The sequence below is a fragment of the Sinohyriopsis cumingii genome, chromosome 1 (genome assembly GCF_028554795.1).
Source record: "Sinohyriopsis cumingii isolate HCF-2022 chromosome 1, ASM2855479v2, whole genome shotgun sequence".
Taxonomy (NCBI): Eukaryota; Metazoa; Mollusca; class Bivalvia; order Unionida; family Unionidae; genus Sinohyriopsis; species Sinohyriopsis cumingii.
Genome location: NC_142961.1, coordinates 143,131,933 through 143,158,151, shown reverse-complemented (window position 1 = coordinate 143,158,151; position 26,219 = coordinate 143,131,933). Strand labels below are relative to the sequence as shown.

The following is a 26,219-nucleotide window of genomic DNA, read 5'->3' as shown; positions in this document are numbered from 1 at the left end:
GATTTAGTTGCTGAACAAACTCAAAGACCTAATAATGTTTCCTACTTTAAATATTTTCAGCATGTTTTTTATGTTTTCTAATTTCATGGTGTTTATTTTTTGTAATCATATCATTATATGTTTTTTATGTTATAGGGGTTGTCTAATGTTGTAAAGCACTTAGAGCTTCTAAAAATTAGACGCTATACAAAGTCCTCATTATTATTATTATTACTTCTCCGTGATCACTGCTATGGAGTTCATATGAAGTGGAGAAAAGTCTGGTAGGGGCACAAGTTATGAACAGCAATTTTAGCCTAAATTGGCAAAGACTAATGCATTTAACATAGTGTTATAGTCACAAGCTAACTGACTTTTTGTCATTATTTTGAGATTCAAAATGTTAGTTTTCTTAGCGAGGGTGACCTAGATCTGTCAGGATACTTGTATTTACTAAAAGCAAAAATCTGATAAAACTGTTCCTATAGGTGACAAACTGTAGTCACGATACAAAATAAATACCAAGTTATCAAGATATCACAGTTCAGAAGATATGAATGGTCAAAAGTGTGATTGAGCAATGGAAGGACAGCTAATTAACTCTTTTTCAAACAAGAGTTTCTCAAAGGGAATGATACTCTACTGGGAAAAGAGAATATCGAGGGATTGAAGACAAGACAATCTCTGCCTGTTAACTGTCGAGTGTTGAAACCATCTCAGATATTCTTCAGCAACAATAAGATTTTCAAGTTAGATGCTGTGGTGGACATACCAGATATCAGACTGGCATCATTTGAATTTAGGACCATGTAGTCATCATTGAAGTCTTTTTTGTGAAAACTCCATGTTAATATGACCATTCATGTAGCATGATGTCCCACCCAGTCACATTATCCTGACACCAGGCCGACCAGTCCTAACACTAACCTCTTAATGCTGAGTGCCAGCTGTTAGTACCATTTCTGTAAGTCTTTGGTATGACTTGGCTGGGGATCGAACCCACGACCTTCCACATCTGAGGTGGATGATCTAACCACTAGGCCACTGGAGCATTCAAGATAACAGATGTGGCAGACATACTGGATGTGTGAAAAACACCATTTTCATTTAGTATCAACTAGACATCATAAAAGATGTCTTCTGGTAAAAAGCTACTGTCAATATGATGTCTTCTGGTAAAAAGCTACTGTCAATATGATGTCTTCTGGTAAAAAGCTACTGTTAATATGATGTTTTTGTTTAGGAAGAATAGCAAAAACAAGATTATTAATATGGCTACCGCTGTAACTACATTTGGCATCAGATTTGGCACCATTATTATTTAGCATAAATCAGACATCATAAGAAGTCTTTCAGTGAAAACTCCATGTAGATATGACCATCAGTACAGTAGGAGTTGCAACAGGATATTGAAGATTGCAATGTATGGCCATATTAAACATCAGATCAGTACCATTTTCATTTAGAACCAACCAGACATAAGTAGTCCTTTGGTGAAAACCCCAAGTCAATATGACTTTCCATTCTGAAGGAGTTGCAACCCCAAGAAAATATGACTTTCCATTCAGAATGAGTTTCAACCCCAAGTCAATATGACTTTCATTTAGAATGAGTTTTAACCCCAAGTCAATATGACTTTCCATTCAGAAGGAGTAGCAAACCCATGTCAATATGCCCTTCCATTTAGAAGAAGTAGCAACCCCAAGTCAATATGACTTTCCATTCAGAAGGAGTAGCAACCCCAAGTCAATATGACTTTCCATTCTGAAGGAGTAGCAACCCCAAGTCAATATGACGTTCCATTTAGAAGGAGTAGCAACCCCAAGTCAATATGACTTTCCATTTAGAAGGAGTAGCAACCCCAAGTAAATATGACTTTCCATTCTGAAGGAGTAGCCATAACAAGATTTTCAAGATGGCTGCCATGGTGGCCGTATTAGATCTGGGATCAACACAAATTTTGGTATAGAACAACTAGACATTGCAAGAAGTCTTTCTGTGAAAACTGCATGTTTATATTCCATTCAGAAGGAGTAGCCATAACAAGACTTTAAAGATGACATTGTGATGGCCATATTTTGACATCAGATGGGCACTACCTTCATACAGGACCAACTAGACATCAAAACTAGTCTTTTTTAACATAAACCCCATGTTGATATGACCATCCATTCATGCAGAGTACCAATAAAACAAATTTCAAGGTAGCAGCTGTGGCAGCTATACAAAAGGTGCAACTGGAATCATTTTAAATTTGGATCAAGTAGACAATAAGATGAATATGTGTATAAAGTTTTATGTTAATCCCATAGCAGTTTTGGAGGAGTGGTGATAACAGATGACAGATGAAATAACATCCCACAAGTTCTTCTGGTAGAGTTAATAAGGATGACAACTCTGAAAATACTGATCAGGCAAAGCTTATTAATGTACACGATACGCTATCTGGTCAAATTATGACAGAAAACCATGTTTCATCAAGATACCTCAAATGGTTATAGATATGTGAACTGTAAAAACAATTTTAAGAAATGGGGAGACAACTTTAAAAGTACTGCTCTGAAAAAGCCAAATTTTATTTGGGACACAAACTCTTTTCATGATTAAAATGTACATCAAATTTCATAACATATATAAAATAATTCACAAGAGTGTGAATTGGTCTTTCTTCACAAATAAACTACACAAGCTGGACTGCTTTGTTTGATTACAATGGCAACTAGACAAATGGAATAAACTGGTCAGGTACAATGGATTGGATGATCACAATGACAGCTTGATCCTGATTAATTCTGATTTTAAATTGGTAAAACAATCATCAAAATTTATATAATGGAATTTTCATTGATATTAGAAGACTGTAGTGGTAGACTGGAATCATTTGTGCAAAAGTCAAAATATCTTAATGCAAGGTTTCTGAGTGTCAGCTTGGTCTAAAATGGCTCAGCATGCTTTTTTTACAAAATATATTCAAGTATATACAGTACCATCAGCTATACCAGAGGTGGGCAAACTTTCCAGTGCAAGTGCCACATACACAAATTTACACCTAATATTTGAAATAGAAAAAACAAAAGGTTTTTCTAAATAACATCATAATTAATTTTCAGTTGTTAATATGTTGTTAATATTTGAAAACTTAAACGTAAACTTCAAAAGAAGCACATTTATTTGATAAACAGAGTAACATAAACAGAGTCAGTGCGAATGATGACTTGTTCCTAGACCGCATGAAAACCCTTGGCGGGCTGAATGAAAGCCCTTGGTGGGCTGTAGTTTGCCCACCCCTGAGCTATACTGAATGGTTGACATGTATCATTTAGTAATGTTAATCTTATAAGCTTTGAAGACAGAATATCCTTGTCAAAGTTTCCAGCTTTTCTTTATCGAGCTTTTCTTCTTAGTAATAATGGTTACATTTTATTTATGATGAATATAATTTGTAAACATCTCTAACACTTTGACAACAATAGTCTCCTTGGCATATATAGTCATAATTGGTTTTAAATTTTTTTAAAAAACTTATTCAAAGTTTTTTTTCTTGTTTCTTTAGGACTGGCAGTTATATCTTACAGAAGAAAAATAAATTATATTAAAGTAGCAATAAAACACAACATACAACTGCAAGAAACAGAGCATCAGACAACAAAGGCAAACTCTAATTTTCAACTCTGAATGATACAATAATCCAACTCCATTTACCATTTATATTTTTTTACTCTTTGTCACAACTCTTGTCTTTTTTGGCTGCAAAGTATTTTGCCCAAAAAGTTTAATCTGAAAGCAAAACAAATGTTTACAGCACATTATATGCCTGCCCCAAGTTTAAAAGTTCTGCATGCAGGCAATTGCTGCACATGACTGGCTCTGGGCAAAATTTCCATGGACTACAGGACTGGCCTTGACTATGACCTTTAACCTTGACTGCAATTGGTTCCTTCCTTCATTCCTTGTCCCACAAGCAAAACCATGTTTTAAGTATGTTGTAGACACAAGTCTTGATCTAAATTTTTTTAAAAATGGGGTTGTTGTTGTTGTTAAGAACCTGACCATAAAGCTGCCCTGATCAACATCTAAAGCTTATTTTCGTCTCATAGCAGCAAGCCATCCTCGAAGTTTGGCACCAATACTTGGTTTGAAACTGAAGTAATTTTATAAATATTTCTCTGTTGTCACAATAGAACTGACTTTTAGTCCCCATATCAACAGGTTTCTTTCTTGTTAAATGTAAAAGCCAAGTGAAAAATGTAGCCAAGGCATGTGATCTAGAACAACAGTTATTGTCAAGCAACCATTTTATTTTTCAAATCAATGTGATCTTGAACTTCAACCTTTGGCTCAAAAATCAATGTTTCTTCCTTATTCAAATGCAAGCCAATAATGAAGTCAAGTCAAGGTACAGGTCTACAAGTAAGGTTCTTGTGTAAAAGCTGTTTCTTTTTCTGTGATTCACCATTACCACAATCTTTGATCTTTTGAATTAAAAATTCAAGTAGGTTGTTTTTCTTCTCCTTTTTATATCTTCAAGCCATCCACAAAATTAGTTAGGACTAAATTTATTGTATGAAACCAATTTTCCTTCTTTAGGGCACAGTGACCTTGACATTTAACCCCATCAAAAGGTTGCTCTCTCTCTCTGAAAATGCAAACCCTCCACACAAGTAGTCAAGAATCTCCGAAAATGCAAACCATCCACACAAGTAGTCAAGAATCTCCGAAAATGCAAACCATCCACACAAGTAGTCAAGAAATGTAAAACTAAAGTTATTACTGCTACATCAAAACAGACAGATATTCTGTCAATGAAAAAACATTCAGAATAAAAATTCTAAATTTACACATGCAGTGCAAATTTCTAGGCAAAAATGAAGGGTGCAATGCATCTTTAGTCCATGGCCATGGTACTAAGACATACATATTTATACCATGCAGAACGTTTAACCATATCAATGTAACAACAGCAAGTACAAAATGAGTAATACATGTTTGGATAAAGTATTTTTGTATAGATCTCTCCATTGGCAAAAAATTGCATGCAACAAGAAGTCAAAGTGGCCTGAAATCACTCATCTAGCACACATCTGCCTCATGGGTAAATTTAAGAACAGCTGGCCAAGAAACCTGGGTCAGTAAGTTGATTTCTGTAGCAATTTCCAATAATGCTGACTGCATATGGTTCTGCTCTATATTTCTTATGTACTTCTGAGAGAGGGATTGGTGTAAGGCAAAGCTGTCTGAACTGGCAACATGTTGGCATACATCTTAGCCACTTCCATGTACTGTGACAGGACTTTCTTTACATGCAGTAATTATGGAACTATCCACTATCTAAAGTAGATGGCTATCAAAATGACTGATCCCTTGTGCTCAAAAATAAGCTTGAACTAGTCCAAAGTGCACAAACCTGACCAGTTATTACAATCAGGAAAATGAATTCTGCCAGAGAAGGCAGTACCACTTTCTGAAAGTGCAATAAATAAATTATAGAATATATATTTTGTTAAAATAAAGAGTTACAAGCTCTTTTTTCTTTTTTTCTTCTTTAATTTTACATGAAGTCTAGGAATAAAAAGTCTTCAGGGTGGTACACATATGAAGACCACATAGTATACTCCATAACCCAAATTACACTCGTCAATCATACATCAAAATAATTGGAATTTAAAGTTATTTTAACAGTATCTCAGATATGCACAGTCTTTTTTTAAAATATTAATAACCAGGATATCCAGTGAGGAAAACATGGGAAAATCTCTTTCTTCAAAAATCATTAAAAGTCTGAAATTATTAAGCAAAACTTACATTATGATGGGAATTTGAAGGTTTCTGGAAAGACATATATATCAGGATGCTAGTTAGTCAAATTCTGTTTATTCAAGTTCAAATTTTGTGACAAAATTAGTCAAATTATGTGTAGTCTTATCTTTTAGATGAAATGTTTCCCCTTGTTAAGTAATGGCAGCCATAATGGATGACAGATACTATTTATAAAAATCTGAGAGGTCATCATACCAAGACACTTTCTATCAAGATTGGTCAAATTCTATTCAGTGGTTTTGGAGAAGTTGTTTCATGGTTTTTCTTTTTTGGGAATGGCACCCATATTTTTAAAGATTTAAAAAATCTTCATTCCAGGATGCTTTCTGTCAAGTTTGGTCAAATACTATTCAGTGGTTTTGGAGAAGCTGTGTCACAGTTTTTCTATTTTTGGTAATGGCACCCATATTTGATGGTTGATTGGCATCATTTGAACAGACTTTAAAAGTTTTCATATCAGGAAGTTTATTGTCTAGTTTGGTCAAATTCTATTCAACAGTTCTCAGAAGTTATTTCAAAGTCTGTTCCTTTTTAGTAACAGTGACAATACTTGATTGGAGACCAGTATCTTCTGTAAAAATCTGAAAGATATACATGCCTGGATGTTTTTTGTGAAATCAAAGAAATCATTGCAAATATTTTCCTGTTCTTAGTAATGGCAGCCATTTTTGATGGCAGATTGTCACCATTTGTAAGGTGTTCAAATATTTTCATGCCAGAATGCTTTCTGTCAGTTTTACAAGTTCTGAAAATACTCTGTGCCATGGTGATTTCTTTTAAATTTGGTCAAATTCTGTGGAGCAGTATTTTAGAAGTACTTATGGTTTTTCTCTACTTTAAGTAATGGCAACCATATTTGATAGTTGATTGGCATCATCTGTAAATATTTGAAAGGTTTTCATACTAGGATGCGTTCTGTCAAGCTTGGTCAAATTTTATTCATCAATTTTTGAGAAGTAATTAAAGGTTTCTTATTTAGCAGCACTGGCTTTTTATTTTAGTAACCATGGCAATATCTGAAGGTGGATCAACTGACACTGTTTGTAATGAACTTAAAATGTCTTTCTACCTGTAGTAATGGTGGCCATAATTTACATTAGGTCTGCATCATTTGAATCAGCCTTTATTATATGATGCTGTGTCAGATTTGGTCAAAATTGAAAATACCAATTGTTAACAGACACATAACACAGGGCCATACCATACTTGGTCTATGGCCAGATGGGCTAAAACCATGATCTCACATGGTCTATGGCCAGGTGGGCTAAATCCATGATAACAGAAAAGAGAAATATAAACATTCTGTATGCTTTAATTTGCTCATCACTGAATTAGGTAAAAGTATTTTAGAACATGCATGAGAAACAAATGCTACATATTTCTATATCATGCATGCTTATCTTATACGAGAACAAAATTCAATTCACATTTATGCCCCATAAGGTTCTACCCTCATGCACAAGCAACATTCTCTCTTTTTGGTTCCATACATCACATTTCTACCAAGCCATCAGTGATAGATTTTCAAGCAGGTAGAATATGATCCTATTTTGCTCCTTTACAGTAAGGTCATATGAGAGCGAGACAGATGGACAGAGACTGTGAACTGACATGATAATGTTAATTGGCAATTAAAATTTCTATCCAATCATTAGCATGCAATAACATCAATTAAATTTCTATCCAATCATTAGCATGCAATAACATCAAGAAAAGGGATCAGATCAATGATGCCATTGCTTCTTACCAAGATTTTATAATCAAATCTCATGTGCACAGATGGATAATTCATTTTAAAAGTATGTATAATGCGTGAATGCTGCAGCACATAATTTTTGTCAATGTTTACATTGGCAATGATTCTGCTAAATAGCATTATTTCATTTTCATGCTTCATATACAGAATATATTTGTGTAAATGATGAGAATGTATAATACTAACATCCAGAACAAGCCCACATCCAACTTGACTACTTCAACACGGTTGGAATGAGTGGTATTTTCATTGCATAAGACTCAATCGTCCGGTGTGGAATGGAGCATTATCCTCTGAGAATCAGAATTCATCATCAAGACTAACATGATTACCTACCCCCACCCCTTGTATACATCTGTCATCCCGCACCAAATATGTCTGACTGCTTTTTTTCAGTCCTGATTTAGAGTAACCAGTCAAACACACATATTAAATAATGATTTGGTATAGTCAAACACACAGATTGAATACTGATTTGGTATTGTCAAACACACAGATTGAATACTGATTTGGTATTGTCAAACACACAGATTAAATAATGATTTGGTATTGTCAAACACACAGATTGAATACTGATTTGGTATTGTCAAACACACAGATTGAATACTGATTTGGTATTGTCAAACACACAGATTAAATAATGATTTGGTATTGTCAAACACACAGATTGAATACTGATTTGGTATTGTCAAACACACAGATTAAATAATGATTTAGTATTGTCAGTCAAACAAACAGATTAAATACTGATTTAGTATTGTCAGTCAAACACACAGATTAAATAATGATTAAGAGCAACCAGTCAAACAGAAAGTTTAAATGCTGATTTAGTATTGTCAGTCAAACACACAGATATACTGATTTAGTATTGTCAGTCAAACACAGATTGAATACTGATTTAGCACTGTCAGTCAAATACAGACTGAATAATAATTTGGTATTGTCAAACACACTGATTAAATAATGATTTAGTATTGTCAGTCAAACACACAGATTAAATAATGATTTAGTATTGTCAAGCAAACACACAGATTAAATACTGATTTGGTATTGTCAGTCAAACACACAGATTGAATACTGATTTGGTATTGTCAGTCAAACACACAGGTTGAATACTGATTTGGTATTGTCAGTCAAACACACAGATTAAATACCAGTGGTATATAAATTGTCAGTTTTTCATTTCTTTCAAAAATGCATTACAATTTTGTTCACAATAAAGTATTATTTAATTTGAGCATGCATTATTTTATTTTAGCAGAACATTCTTTATATTTATATTTTAGAACAAGATCTGTGTATGTAAAACACATTTGCCACATTTCAGATGAAAGATCCAAGTCTCAAAAATTCATAAACTTTTAAGAATAGTCTTAAAAATGTACAATGTTCAGTGCAATAATGCTAACAAGTTTCTCTGGAGAGATGCGTAGACAAATGTACAGACAGTGGGACAACAATGACCAAGTCAAGACAGCACTCCTGTAAGCAATGGGGGCATACAATGGGGGCACACAAACTAAGAACAAAACAGATCTTTTTGTGTCTGGAGTGCATTTACTTTCAGCTGTTGTCAAAATATGAACTTACATGTGACAGACATATCCCTCATGGTTTTTTCACACAGGTAAAATTCCCATGAAATATAATAGAACAAGTACAAGTCCAGTCATCCAGTACCAATAACTCCATAACAAAATCAAACCACATGTCAAATAAATACGTTTTTACTTTCCCCATTCCACAATCAATAGTCAAAAACAATTCTTGCAATTTGAAGCGGGCTTGTTTCTGAACATGTTTGTGAAGATGAATATAAATTTACCCTTTGTTCCTCTTAGTGGAAACAGCTACATTCGCTAAAACAAATATTAAAATATTTAAGAAAAAATGTGTATTCTAGAAAGAACATCAATACATGAGAATCAAGTCTGGTATTAGTCTTTGTACACTGTATCCCCTCAAAACATCCTTCACAAATTGGAAGAGTGATTGTTCGCAATGTCTATATCTATATCAACACTTCCACAAATTTTATATTTATGAAACTTAAAAACTACTTCAAATAAATATCAGTGATAACAATATATTGTAAAATGAAGGTAATACAAACTTTTCTCCAAAGAAATAGTTTTAAATATTAGCATTTCCAGGAAGGATACTCAACAATATCTCACAATATTCAAATGAGAAATGTGCTGTTACATTATAGATACCCTCCCTCAATACCATGTAATTAAATTGCAAATTTCTATGTGAACACAGCCAAAACTCCATAAACTTTTACCCTAACCCCAAGTAAAAATCAAACTTGACTTGTGTCTTTTTAATATAAAGGTTTGTGCCAAATTTGGTTTCAATTAGCTTTGACTTTTAAAAGTTATTTAGCAGAAATTGAAGGGCAAAGTTCCAGTCAAACTGCAGTAAAATCTCAGTCAAAATTTTCATGGTGAAAATTAACCTTTAAAATGTTTTGGGGTCATTTTCCTGTAAAGTGAGACCAAATTTGATTTTGAAACACGAAGACCTTCAAGTTTCAAAGTGGAAACAAAATGAAAAGGGAAAGGTCAAAGTAAAAAAGGGCAACAAATATGTAAAATTTTGCCATGAAAACAGTGAACACTGAACTTGACAAAGGTCTTTTGAATGCAAAACCTCATACCAAATTTGATTTCAATCTATCAGAAGTTATTCAATGTAAATGAAATACAAGGGCAAACTTCTATATCAAACAGAGGCCATAACTCAATACAAATCTGCCTGCAAATGTTGACAAAAATAAAGACTCCTGCACCAAATTTGATTTCAATCCATTATGTCCATCAAAAGTTACCAAGTGGAATCGAAATGGAAATCCAATGTTTCATCTAAAATGGTGGCTATAAGTCCGTAAATGTCTGCCAGTAGAAAGATGAAAACTTAACTTGATTTAGGACTTCTTAATTTAAAGGCTCATACCAAATTTGATTTCAATCGTTGAAGTCCTTCAAAAGTTATTTAGCAGATAAGAATGGAAGAACAAAGTTCAAATGCACAACTATAAATTTCTGTTGGAAATGTCTGGTTTGGTGTTTTACAGCACAGCAACACAAGTAGGTTATTCAATACCAAGGTAAACTGAAGTAAAGTACCTTGTGTGTAATTACACACCACAGTAAGTCCTGCTTCCACTAGTCAGCTCTCTACTGTGGGAAGGTATATTGTGCAAATTTTTGGGTGAAAATCAATCCTGACCAAGGTCTTCTCTTCTTAAGGTAAAGCTTAATGCCACTGATTTCAAGCCTTCAAATGCTACTGAGCAGAAAGAAAAAGTTCTAAGTCAAAGTGGGGCTATAACTCCATAAACTTCTGCCAGATAATGGTGATAACTAAACTTTACTAAAGTCTTCCTAATGTAAAGCCTGATGCAAAATTTGATTTCAATTCATAAAGCTCTTCAAAATTATTGCGTGGAAATGAAATGTGGCAGACATGATGGAATGGAACAGAGAGGATTGCAAGGGGACATGCAGAAATGGATCACTATATGACCCCTCCATTTGATATGGCAGAGAAGCACATCTTACCTACTGACAGCTAACTCTGAAAATTAAGGGAGAGGTCATTGGCTATTTCAATGTTTAATTTTGCCTTATTTGTGCAAAGTAAACAAACTTCAATTGTCACTTTATTTCAAAGAGATCTCAGAAGAAATCTCCGCAAAAAATGAAATTATTTTGCTTAGAGATTATTGTGCATGGTCTGATTTTCAATTTTAATTTGACTGGTTCACCCGTAACATCAACATGAAACTTAAAAATATCTGCAGGAACACATTCACTATAAGTTTGGCAATGATTACTGTGTGTGTGATTTGGATTTTTAACATAGCTTTAACAATTTTTCAGTCATATCACTATGATGTCTGCAGTGTGACAGTTATAGTGATGTCTAGCACTGGGGCATCATGCCACAGACATGTAGCATGATGTCCCACCCAGGCACATTATTCTGACACATGTCCGACCAGTCCTAATACTTACCTCTTAATGCTGAGTACCTAGCGAGGTATCTGCTAGTACCATATTTGTATGTTTTTGGTATGACTTGGCCGTGATTCGAAACCTACGACCTCTCGCATCCCAGGTGGATGCTATACCCACTAGGCCACTCAAGCGGTCGGCGATGATTACTGTTTGATTAACAAGATATACTTTTATAAAATTAATATCTTTTTAAAAGATCAAAATTAAGGCATTATACAGGAAAAAAATTAAACAGAAGAGACTTACAGGTGAATGTTGACCAGGTCCAAAGTTGATGTGGGCATAAAGGAGAACGCCAACATCTTTATGTCCCGCATCCATGGCTATAGAGAGGGCAGTGCTACCATCCTAGACAGACAAACACAAGCATACAACATGCAATCACAACATCAAAAAGTCTTAGTACAACATATGCAGATTATGAGACTTAGTACCATGAGACTGAGTACCATATACAGTACATTACATGACCGCCTTGTGTTTAATAGTTCTCAATGAAGGCGCTAGTATGAAATGGTATTGTTGACTTTTCAGTGAACTGACCAATGGCTCTCAGTGATATTTTTACCTCTGGCATGACACTAACTTTGGGCAAGGTATCCCATTTGAACTAAACCTAATGTGTAGAAACAATTATTTTTATGTAGATGGTGATTTGAAAGCATCTCTCTGTCTGCATATGTTGTAAATTTCATAAGTGTTTCAAGAATGAAATTAAATATACAAAACTAAAAGGATGGAAATTAAAGACTTGTCAGTTTACTTGACTTAAAGATGAACAAACAAAAAATCAGTCACAATATCTATTAGGTATCATGCATAACACAATTTAACATGCATCCATTTAAAAACAGCTGTCTCAAATAAATCAGGAAAATTTTAACCAACAGTACTTTAAGAGTTGTGCATTATCACCTGACATGTAGTAAAATAGTATTTACCATACTTCTTTATGCAAAATCCTCTTTCATGGGTCAGAAACTCAGGTACTAAAAGCAATTACACACGTTTAACTCATGTACTATGTCGCTGCTGCTAAGCTACAAAACCTTCAAATGGACACGTAGAGGTACTATTAATGGGTTGATGAAGATCAGATATCAATTTTTTAAATTAAAAATTGTTGTAAACAAAATCTGTTCATGAGCTATAATCATTGTCCACCTCTAGTAAACACATTTGACTGAGTAAATATAACATGCTTTGAGTAACCTGGACTGATAGGTAGTATGACCACCATTAACTTAGCTCATGCATCAGTAATTACCTTGTTATCTAAACCCTGATATAAAAAGCATGCAGGAAGCGGTCTGCTCTTTTAATTCTTATATATTCATATATACAATACACAGTAAACCGTTTCTAGGTAACCTTGTCACAATATACTGGTACAATGTATAGTCATTAGTATGGAAAGTTTACCATTAAATAAAACCCATCTATTCCTACTACCAACTACACTGGTTAGAATGGGCCTTCTGTGTAAGCTGGGATGTCTATGTGATAATGAGCTAAACATAAATCTATGATAATAACAGGGTTTGTACTTTGTAAAATGCAGAAGACCTGTGAACAGCTCTTCTGGTGGTGTTGAGGAGAGTTATTCACTCTGCTCAAATATTTATGGCACATCATTGTTTACGTCACATTATTTTTTTTACGGCGCATGACGTCATATCAAAATGAGAAGTACCTCAGAAAACATCTGGAAATCTTTGTTTTGAACAATAAGATTTGGGGGACCAATGGATTGTTCTCCTGGAGGCAATTTAAGGAGCTCAACAGCACACTAGAGCAATCACACTCCTCAAAACAAAAGACCAGTAATAAAGCATAAAATATAGGTCACAGTGACCTTTGGTTGTAATGATGACATCCAATAATCAAGTTTCATGATTCTAACATAAACACCAAATAGATGAAGTTTACTTACATATTTTCAACAATGTCTTTGCAATGAAATAAAGGTCACAGAGACCAACTTTTTAATAAGGGTGTAGTATATTTATCCCAGTACATTCCCTCAACAAGTTTCATAATTCTATGCACATATATCCTGGCTAAAATGTGATCATGAATTAAATGCAAAAACTAAAGCAAAGCTTTATATGTCACCATCAGCTTCTATTTTGCTGTAAGGATGTGGCAGATGCCTGATAAATGAACATCAAAATACAAACATGAACCCAAGAATACGAAGCATAAAATATGGGTCATACTGACCTACTTCTGCAATGAGGGAATAGTGCTCAAGATGCATCACTCACCAAGTTTCATCATTCTAGATATATGTATATAGCATGCAAAAAACCCTCTATGGTTATCAGCTACATGCAAAGATTTAACCAAAGCCAGTAAAATTTTCAATATACATTACAGCGACATATATATATATATGCATGCAGTATTAACAGAGATGTCTACAATCATCTAGCTACAGCCAAAATATCAAATCCACATTCTAAATTTAATTTTATGAGTGATGTATGAAATATGGCTCAGTGACCTACTTTTGTGAAAAAGGTGTAGCATTTATCAAAATGCATTATGCTTCTGGGTATAAAAGTAATGTATACAGGATGTAAAAATTATGTGAAATGTAGGTCACAGTGACCTTTTATTTTAACAATGTGGTACTAACAGAGATACACACAATCTAGTTTGATTATTATATCATGAAAAGAGCCATAGAAAAAAAAATTTAAACACAAAATTGAACCCAAGTCAGTTAAACATGAAATATGGGTCACAGTGACCTACTTTTGTGATGAGCTAAATGCAAAACTTTACAAGGAATGTATAAATAATGTACATGTACAAGTAATTCCCCTTAGCCACCTCCCCTTGGAGCAGATGCTATTAAACCCAGTCCAAAATGTTGGCTAGGATGAAACAAATGTCTGGGATGCAGAGAATCTGTACACATGTACTTTTATATGACCAGATGACACCAATGACAAGGGTAGTATGATAGTTCTTTACTTTGTAGAATCAATGAAATGACATACCATATTCATTTGATGTCAATAATGTCCACACAAAAACACACACTAAAAGGTCTTCATTTTAACATGGAAGTAATGAAGGTCACGATGGTCTTGAATACTGAAAGTCAAAAAAGGGTCATAACTAGAGCAAAATATCTGATGAGAAAAGGTCTTGACCTAGGTCTTCTTGATAGGAAAAGACTAACCAAATTATGTGACAATCCACTAAGTTATTCTTGACAGGAAGAGGCACATCAAATTATGTTACAATCCACTAAGTCATTCTTGACAGAGGCACATCAAATTATGTTACAATCCACTAAGTCATTCTTGATAGATAGAGGCACATCAAATTATGTTACAATCCACTAAGTTATTCTTGATTGGAAGAGAAAAACCAATTATGTTACAATCCACTAAGTCATTTTTGATTGAAAGAGACACATCAAATTATGTTACAATCCACTAAGTCATTCTTGATTGAAAGAGACACATCAAATTATGTTACAATCCACTAAGTCATTCTTGATTGAAAGAGACACATCAAATTATGTTACAATCCACCAAGTCATTCTTGATTGAAAGAGACACACCAAATTATGTTACAATCCACTAAGTCATTCTTGATTGAAAGAGACAAACCAAATTATGTTATAATCCACTAAGTCATTCTTGATTGAAAGAGGCACATCAAATTATGTTACAATCCACTAAGTCATTCTTGATTGAAAGAGACACATCAAATTATGTTACAATCCACTAAGTCATTCTTGATAGATAGAGACACATCAAATTATGTTACAATCCACTAAGTCAATCTTGATAGTTAGAGGCACATCAAATTATGTTTCAATCCACTAAGTCATTCTTGATTGAAAGAGACACACCAAATTTGGTTACAATCCACTAAGTCATTATTGATTGAAAGAGACACACCAAATTTGGTTACAATCCACTAAGTCATTCTTGATTGGAAGAGACAAACCAATTATGTTACAATCCACTAAGTCATTCTTGATTGGAAGAGACATACCAAATTTGGTTATGTCCTTGTTGATTGTGCAAGGTATACTGGTTACAATCTACTAAGTCCTTCTAGAAAGTAACTAGACAAAAAATTAAATTTATAACATTACAGATGGACAGATTTGTATAAAAAGGGCCTTAATATGAATAAAATCAGCTCTTATGACTCTGCTCCTGTTTCTAGTACCAGAGCCAGTCTGAATAAAAGAGTAAATTTGTATATCTAATTTTAATTAGACTGTGTTGGCATTAAAGACTTGCATGTTCGTAAGGTTACATGAAAAGTTATTCCATTTATATTTTATGTACAGATTTTCAAAAGACCTTTAATTATTTCATCATAACAATCAAAAGTGGATACTGTGCAGCATGCAATATATACATGCCAGCAAACAAAAAATGTGGAATAGAAGAATAACTGACATACATGAAACCACAACCGAAGCCAATTAAACAGATCATTCCAAAATTAAGATTTATACAAATGTTGATACTTCCTGACTGCCAAAGTTGGTTGGATGGTTGGTTTATAATGGTACTCTGAGCACATTATTAGCAGGATCATAACAAGGAAATGGGAACAAAGTACCTTAGCAAAGGACTCACCAAGGAGGGTAACCTGGGATGCCTGGATGAATATTCAACTTGCAACCCTAGCATTATGAATCCATCATGCTGCCACATGTACTACTGAGGCTCCAGGCAGTCAAATCAATCACATGCAAAGTATATTTTACATACTGCCCAAGTATTAATTAGGAATTGTAAGAAGAGGTATATAATAAGATACACTCCAAATGACAAAGAAGGAAAATTATGAGACTTGACAATTATCTTACATTGTCTGCAATGTTAGCATCACAGCCAGGAGTATTTATCAGGAGCTTGGCAATTTCAGTAAAGCCATGTTCACAAGCACACATCAGTGCTGTGGAGCCTTCATGGTCCTGGGCATTAACATCAGCTCTGGTGTCAATCAGCATCTTCACCATGTCTTGACGACCCTGTCGAACTGCAAACATAAGTGCTGTCTGCCCATCCTGAAATAAATAGCGATGTTATGTCTATATGGCAGATGTGGCTATTGACTGATAGTATGTTTTAGAAGCATCTATGAAAACGAAATTGGTCATAGTTTGCAAAATCTGAACAAACTTCAGTTCCAACAGTTAACATACCACGAAAATATCCAAATCAATATCTATTAGAAAATATATTTTTTGGTTTCAACCATATCTGAATAAGTCTGACTTTACTGCATTAAAATAAACTGATTTTTTTTAATGATTGTGGATATTTCATTACCTTTTGAAATACATATATACACACAGTTATGTAAAATAAAATAATGCATACCATTAATCCTTTTGTATATTTCACACCCACTCTCCACCAGAAACTCAAATATACTATAAGCTACAATTACTGTTCATTCTTATACCATTTATTTATGAATTAAAATAAATTCAAGTCACAGTCTAAATAAACGATAGCAGTTTATCTGTACTCTCAAAAATAAAACCAACATCCAAAGTTACTTTGTCATAAATATAATATAAATTTGAATCATTTTTAAAAAGGTGGTTGAAGTGTTTGAAAATTTTGAATGAAAAATGGAGTTTAAATATCATTCTATATTCATATAAAGGTGAATGCAATGATATATAATTACACCCATAAACCATTTAGCAATGTAATCAGTATCTAAAGTTTTGAAAATTTCACCATTAATATTTATTCATGATTATGATTTGTTGCAACTGACCACACTGATTTTACATAAGTATCTTGACAGAAATCTGGAATTATCTACCTTTGCAGCCTTGATGTTGGTGTCCCCCATGGATAGCAGCCTTTGCACCACCTCCTTGTGTTGCTCAGTCTGCAAGCTGGTGAGGGTAGCCATGATAACAGGTGTGTAGCCTGCTTTGTTCTGTTTGTTGAGGTCACACACACCAGTATCCAACAAAAGACTCACAATCTCAAAATTACAGTGGGACACTGCATAGTGCATGGCTGTGTTACCCTGTAAATTATACAATATTACTGTTTATCAAAAATCGTATCCATCTATTTAACACATACATGAATTACAACAGTGGAAGCCAAATACCACTCTTGCAATAATCCTCTTGGTTACTATATGGCAAGATATCAATAAAGTTTAGTGAATCCACACCCAGTGGCTTCGAAGGATAGAAGGTTAAGGAACTCTGTCCAAGAAAAGGATGAACAGAATGGGGAGGGCATGGGGCATCACAGTATCCTTGATGTAAAAACGTGGGGATAATCCTCACTATGTTTTGTGAACTGATTCTGCTTCCAAACTGCCAGGGAGAGAGATTTTCTGAAATCACTGAGAAAGATTTAGTAAATGCAGTACAAAGAGGTTCACTTTACTACGACATAACTATCAGATAACTGTAGTGATGAAGATACCATGATATTGAAGTTAAAACAGTTCTTTCTTGTATATTACATTGTAACTTGAATGAATTCAGTAATGAAAGTAATATGATGTATGCCAAGAATAGACTGAACACAGCCCCACAATCACAAAACTACGCAAGCATACACACACACATGCTCCCATAATCACAACACTAGTTGAACAACACACATGGATTCAAACTGTCTCAGCACACACACAGTCCAGTCCCATAATCACAAAACTGACTGAACACACACCTGGATTCAAACTGGCTCAATGAGCACACATCTAGATTCAAACTGGCTCAGTACACACATGGTCCCATAATCACAACACTAGCTGAGCACACACCTGGATTCAAACTGGCTCAGTACACACATAGTCCCATAATCACAACACTAGCTGAGCACACACCTGGATTCAAACTGGCTCAATACACACATGGCCCCATAATCACAAAACTGCCTCAGCACACATTTGGATTCAAAATGGCTGAGCACACCTGGTCCCATTGTCACAAAACTGGCTAAACAAATGCCTGGCCCTGTAGTCAAAAAAATGGCTGCAAGTGTTCAATATTTACTCATAATTCCAAAATTAAAACTTGTACACAGAGTCTTTCAATATCACTGAAATCTGGCAGGTATGTAGTAACAGCAAGAGGCCAAAGTGTGCCTGATATTGCTCATCTGTATTAGAGTAGCATGAAATTCTGCCCGTTCCCCAAAAGTTAAAGTGGTTTGAGAGGAATTTTCACTTTCCCCCATCAATGCTTAGGCAGCTGTTATGCCATGGCTAATCTGTTGTACCTAACTTAACAGGCTTATGTAGAACTATAAGAACACAACCACTAAACTACCTCTCCAGGCCAGCAAAAGACAACAAAACACCCTGTATAAAACAGATATTTGGAGACCCCCACTCCATCATTAAAATATTTTCTGAAAAGAAAGCCTGTTTCGTAAGAAACTGATAATTGATGCAAGTTATCACCAAATAAAAAGAAGTATATTAGCTCCACTGTCTGATTTTTTCACACCTTTTCTTCTCCGATTTGGTGCTCATCTAAAAATGGCTCCCTGTGCCAAATCACCTCATTAATATGCATAAATTCTGTTCATATATTTTGATAAAACAAGCATATTTATTACTGTGATTAAAAAAAATAGTCATTAGTGCTGACATGCTTGGCAGGGTAATCTGATGCAAAATCACTTCATTAATATGCATGAATCTTGCTCACAACTGTGCCCATTCAAAATCTTAGTGATTTAAGCTTATTTAGTAATCCAGATTAAAATTGGAATAGAAGAACAGTCTCACGAGTGGTAACAAATTCAGCCAATCAGAAGAAGAAAAAAAACTCATGAATATGCATGGTTCCCATGCATTATCAAATACATGCATAATCTTCACCATACAAGTCTGTATTTGAAGTTTCAAAGAAATCAGATAAAAAATGAGGATTCTAGAATGGTAGTAAGCTTAGTTAATAGGATGTAAGATCACTTCATTAATATGCATCAACCTTGCTTATTATCAAACATATCCAAATCATGATGAAATAAACATATATTCCATGTTTGATCACAACTGGATCAAACATATGGCCTCAAGGATGGTAAAAAGCTCAGACATGCAAATACAACATCATATCATTAATATGCATGGATCTCACTTATTAATGAACTCATTAAAGATCTTGATGATAGCATTTTTTCAGCTTTATGAAAATGAGATTAGAAATATGGACTCCACAGTGGAAAGAAGCTCAGCTAATTAGATCCCAAATATGGACTCCAGACTGGTAAGAAGCTCAGCTAATCAGATCCAAAATATGGACTCCAGAGTGGTAAAAAGCTCAGCTAATCAGATCCAAAATATGGACTCCAGAGTGGTAAGAAGCTCAGCTAATCAGATCCAAAATACGGATCCAGAGTGGTAACAAGCTCAGCTAATCAGATCTCAAATATGGACTCCAGAGTGGTAAAAAGCTCAGCTAATCAGATTAGAAATGTGGACTCCAGAGTGGTAAAAAGCTCAGCTAATCAGATAAGAAAAATGGCCTCCAGAGTGTTAAAAAGCTCAGCTAATCAGATTCAAAATTGGACTCCAGAGTGGTAACAAGCACAGAGCTGTTCCAGTAAAACATACTTGGGACCCGGGAAGGTATTTTAAGTTTGGACTACTCACCCATAGATGCAATGAAGGAATTTTCTTATTTTAATGTGTACTTAGTGAAATCAAATTACTCTGGCATTTTTTTTTTTTTAAACTGCCTTCCCCGTGTACCATGCATGTTTAAATGGAACAGCCCTCAGCTAATTAGTTCCCAAATATGGACTCCAGAGTGGAAACAAGCTCAGCAAATCAGATCATTTGATCCGAAATATGGACTCCAGAGTGGTAACAAGTTCAGCTAATCAGCTTAGAAATATGGACTCCAGAGTGGTAGCAAGCCCAGCTAATCAGTTTCAAAATATGGACTCCAAAGTGGTAATGAGCTCAACTAATCAGACTCCAGAGTGGTAACAACCTCAGCTAATTGGATTCCAGAGTGGTAGCAACCTCAGCTAATTAGATGCAATATCATCTCATTCCTATACATGTATTTCACTCATAGAACGTGTCCCAGATCTTGATGACATAAGCATATAGTCCAAGTCAGATTATGCGTGTGTGTGTGACTTGGATTTTTAACGTAGCTTTAACAATTTTTCAGTCATATCACTATGATGTCTGCAGTGTGACAGTTATAGTGATGTCTAGCACCAGGGCATCATGCTGCAGACATGTAGCATGCTGTCCCACCCAGTCTCATTATCTCGACACCAGGCCGACCAGCCCTAACACTGAACCTCTTAATGCTGAGCACCAAACAAGGCAGCTGTTACTACCATTTTTACAGTCTTTGGTATGACTCAACAGGGGATCGAACCCACGACCTGCATCCGAAGCAGATGCTCTAACCACTAGGCCACTGGAGCGATTCCAAGTCAGATTAAAAAAAAGATCCCAAATTTGGCCTCCAGAGTGGTAACAAGCTCAGCCAATCAGGTGCAAGATTATATGATTGATATGCATACATCTTAATCATTTGCGATCTTGATGATAAAACCCCATATTTCAAGTGTGACCTAAACTGGATAGGAAATATAGCTTCCAGAGTGGTAACAAGCTCAGCCAATCAGATACAAGACCACCTAATATAAATCTCACTCATTATTGAATCTGTCAAAGATCTTCATTTTCCAACTCAAATAAGGATCAGAAATACAGCATCAAGAATTAACAAGGTCAGCCAATCCAAACTTGTGATGATATAAACCCATATTCCATGTTTGATTGAAATGAGATCAGAAATATGGTCACCAGAGTGGTAACATGCAATTACTGATGGATGGACAATGCTTGTCACAGAACAGACAATGGATGACTCATGATGGATGCAGGGCCATACCATAAGCTCATATGGCTTTATGACCAGGGGAGTTAAAAACAAATAGATAAATCATAAATGTTTGTACTTTTAATTTAACTGCTGGAAACGAGTCTGCATTTAAATGTTGTGCTCTGTTTTGTAGATTATGGAAATTTTTTTAGTTTATTCATTGCAGATTCATTAAATTACTGTACACTACACATTTTTGCTTACATTGGAATCCTGCATGTTGACAACATATTCAAGGAGGCGCTTGGAGATCTCATTGAAGCAGGAGAGATAATCCTCCACCTGATGTGGACTGGACAGCTTGCTGCTTGATGTACGAAACCATTCCTGCTGCACCACATTAATTCCAGCATTCTGAGAAAACAAAATTTTCATTGAAACTAGGTACGATTTTATTTTATGTATTTTGTAAAATATTTCTCTGCCAAAACTTTAATAAGACTAACACTAAATTTGGACTTTTTCAAATGGTCTAATCTCTAAATTTGGACTTTTTCAAATGGTCTAATCTCTAAATTTGGACTATTTCAAATGGTCTAATCTCTAAATTTGGACTTTTTCAAATGGTCTAATCTCTAAATTTGGACTTTTTCAAATGGTCTAATCTCTAAATTTGGACTTTTTCAAATGGTCTAATCTCTAAATCTGGACTTTTTCAAATGGTCTAATCTCTAAATTTGGACTTTTTCAAATGGTCTAATCTCTAAATTTGGACTTTTTCAAATGGTCTAATCTCTAAATCTTTTTTAAGACTCATCACACTATTTTCTGATGAGTTTTAATCTATTACTGAACTAAAAGCTCCCACTAGCAATTATGATGCAGCAAGACAAAACACATCAGTATTTCTGACTTATTGAGAAAAAATAACAAGAGTAGCATGAACACCCGATGTTTAACAGTCCTCTGTGTAGATATCTGTGCAGTATGGTTGAATCTTGAGACTACTGACCAATGCGTCTCAGTGAAACTTGACCTTTGGTCAAGGCAAAGGCATGTGGTCAACTAAACTTAATATGCAGAAACCATTAATTTCTTACTAGACCATTTACCTTTAGACCTCAATCTATATATCTCTTTATTACCCTATGTGCAAGCCATCCATAAAGTTTGGATAAGGAACTAATTCAGAACAAAGGTTACATAGCAAACCCATTTTTCTTTGAGCCATACTGTTTACCTTTGACCTCCTGACTCCAAAATCAATAAGCCTATCCCATACATTAAGTGCAAGCTAGAAGTTATTATTCAAAAACCATTTTCTTTCAAAGTGACCTTGACCTTTAAGCTGTTGCCCACCAAATTAACAAGCTTTCTTCTTCTCCTACAAATAAGCCTACCAAACTTTCTTTCAAGTTAGGTGGCTGATAACAGTAATTTTTATGCAGAAGCCATCTGCTCATTTTTGACAGAGTGAGCTTGACCTCTGTGTGCAGAAACCATATTTCTTCTTTCAGTCAATGACCTTGACCTTTAACCTTATTAGCCCAAAACTGGTTTCTTTTAAGGTTTCTTCCTTATCCAAAGTGCAAACCATCCACAACTTTAAGTAACTGCCAAAGGTGGTGAATTATTGTGAAGAAACATTTTTCTTCTTTCAGTAACAGTGACCTGGACCTTTCACCTTTTGACACCAAATCAATAGGATTATTCCTTATCCCATACGTAAGCCATACACAAAATCTGTTAACCATTAATGGTGAACAACTGAGGATATTATGCAGAAACCACATTGGTAACAGACAGATGAATGGATATCATAACATAATAAATAACAGCATGAGTCCCTTGAAGGTACTGGTGCTCTACTGTCTTAAAAGATTTCCAGGAATTTAAGATAAGACCATTCCTTCTTTTCAACTGTGTAATGTTGAAACCATCTTTGATATACTTCAGTGATAACAAGATTTTCAAACTAGTTGTGACCCTGACCTCCAGGTCATCAAAGCAAACATGCAAGTCACAGTATTATTTTTATTAAGCTCAAATATAACAAAACACATTAAAGGAATGAGGAAATATGAACAACAACTGACAAACTTAAACAAAACACATTAAGGGAATGAGAAAATATGAACAACTGACAAACTTAAACTAAAACATTAATGCATAAAACGTAAACCTGAATGCATGTGTTCTGTGACTGTGGCCTTAATCCAATGTCAAAGTTTGAGCAAGTATGTCACAAAACAAAATGACTTAGTTTCATCAGGATTCATTCCAATTGTGAACAAACTCCATCAAGGGGTTTTGGAAACATCAGTCTACTAGGCTATTACTTGTCTGAAAGAACTTTACCAGTGATCAAGTTAAGTGGTCTTGAGCTAAATGTACTTTGCCGAAACTACTTCTTATTAGACTCACCATTTTGATCACTTACGTTCAGACCCCAAACTCTATATATTATTATATTGCTCAGAGTGCAAGCCATCCTTGAGTCAAGGAACTTAACTCTGGAACAAAAGCACCTGTAGAAACTCTAGAACAAAAGTACTTGTAGAAAACCAACTTTTCTTACAGTCATAATCACCATCAACACTGACCTTTTTACCCTAAAATCAATAGGTCTTTTCCATATCTCAAGTTAAAGCCTACCACAAGCTTTGGACAAAGTACATAATCTAGTTATTATGCAAAAACCATTTTCATTTTTCAGCCACACTAACCTTTGACCACAAAATAATATACTTCTTTCTTACTCAAAGACTAAGTCCACAAACTATGGTGAAGGCATATGGTCAAGAACTGAAAGTTTTGTATTAAAACATGTTTTTCATTTTTTAATCAGTGACCTTGACTGCTACATTTCAACCCCAACTCATTAGGCTTCTACCTTATACAAGTTACTGTGCAGAAACCATTTTTCTTCTTTAAGTCCATGCCTTTGAACTTTGATCTTTTGATCCACAGATGAATAAGTTTATTCCTGTTAACAAGGGCAAGCAATCCACAAAGTTTGGTCAAGGCCTCTTATGATACTGTATTGAAACAATTGTTCTTCTTTAGGTCACAGTGACTTTAACCTTCTGACCCCAAAACTGATACACCCATTCCTTACCCAGAATGCAAGATGTTTACAAAGTCAGTCAATCTTGAGGGTGGAGAACTTGGGTTATATATATTGTGTGGAAACAAACAGATGGTCCAACTAACAGATGGATGGAGACATTATAACATAGCATTCTCCATTGTACGACAGGTATAGGATAAAAAATCTTCAACCAAAATATTAATAAAATATTCAATGACTGTGACCCTGACCCTAAGGTCAAAGGGGTTAACAAGCATACTGCAGAATGAATTATGTAGTTTCATAATGATTCATGCCAAATAGGGTATGAATCTTTCAATATGTGCTAATGAAAAAATGAAACAAAACCTTGACAAATTGTTGATGCCACCAGCACCAGAAATGCAACTGCAGTGTTTTGCATCCAATTAAGGTAGGCTCAGCAAAAAGAATGAAAGGTAAAATGTTCTTACCAGCTCTTTTGTTGTTATGGAGACGGAGTCTTGCAAATAGGTAGCAAGTACTTGACAGGCTTTATGCATCTCTTCCGACAATTCGTACCTGTAGGATACAGAGCTGGAGTTAGAGTAAATCTATTAACTTACTACCAATCAATTTGATGTTCCAAATTTAACTTTCAAACAGGAAGGTCATGGATTCCATTTTAGTCATGAAGTATTAACTTTTGTGATGTTTACAGTTGCTAAAAGTACACACAAAAACGGATGGCTAAAGGGAAAATGATTTTATTGTGTAGTAGACATTAAGCCCCATCCCAAGAGGCACATCCAGAAGTAACCAAGAAAATTTTAAAATATTTATATTGCATAACCGATATCTTGGCTTATGCTGTTTGCAATAACAAAAGGCCAAAATGGGCTTAAAAAGCTCAACAGATTTACATGTAAATGCTAAGTTAATGTTGCTCCTTTCCAAATTGGTAAAAGCTCAGAGCACAGTTTATGAATGAAGTACAGTATATGACCTTTTACCCTTTAAGAAATGGTAGTCAATATTTGAAGGTAAATTGGATTTATCTTTAACAAATTTGTTTTAAAAAACTGTATAAAAAATCTGACTGTAAGGTTGCTATCTCTAAAATTTGGTAAATAAGACAATTGTTTTTCAAAAAATTTAACAGCAGCCATAATTTATGTTTGATCAACATTATTGGCTTTAAAAAAAACATTTAAAATTAGAGGTCTTTACAAGATGATGCTTTAAATTTCAACAATGGCCATAATCTGTATAAGACTTTATCAGGGTGACACTATTCGAAGAAAGCCATATTTGAAAACAGATTGTCCTTCTTTGCAAAAATTAAAATGGTTTTGATGCAATTATCCTGTTTGTATAATCAGTCAAAATTGGCCATGGGGCAATCAGTTAGTTGACTAAAGCTTTTGCAAGTTATATAGTCATGAGACGCCACGTCTGGCAGCAAACTGGCAACAGGTTATTATGTCTGGCAACAAACTGGCAACAGGTTATTACATCTGGCAACAAAACTGATATCAATTGTCAGCTGTATCAACCTGACAGACATTGTTTCAAGAAAGCTCCTAGCAGTTAGTTTAATTTTTTAAAAAATAAGACACTGTCAATTCAGAGATATGATATACAACATAAAATGGGCAACATGTACTACACAAAGGATCATTCAGTTAGAAAGCATCTCCTTTTGGGAAGGCCCTGCATTCTCAATACCTTTTGAGTTAGAAATAAATCCTCAAGCTG

At 34.7% G+C, this 26,219-nt stretch overlaps 1 protein-coding gene across 3 annotated transcripts in view; it reads right to left on the bottom strand.

The window, feature by feature from the left end:
- LOC149808055 (uncharacterized) overlaps window positions 1–26,219 on the bottom strand; it is a 147,232-nt gene that overhangs the window by 20,116 nt on the left and 100,897 nt on the right. For all 3 annotated transcript variants that reach the window (XM_089973103.1, XM_089973109.1, XM_089973116.1), the window contains 5 exons: window positions 24,956–25,043; window positions 21,677–21,826; window positions 17,404–17,616; window positions 16,430–16,630; window positions 11,824–11,925 (listed from right to left, as the gene is read on the bottom strand). In XM_089973103.1, the coding sequence (XP_089829229.1) occupies window positions 11,824–11,925; window positions 16,430–16,630; window positions 17,404–17,616; window positions 21,677–21,826; window positions 24,956–25,043 (754 nt within the window). The remainder of the gene's footprint in view (window positions 1–11,823; window positions 11,926–16,429; window positions 16,631–17,403; window positions 17,617–21,676; window positions 21,827–24,955; window positions 25,044–26,219) is intronic.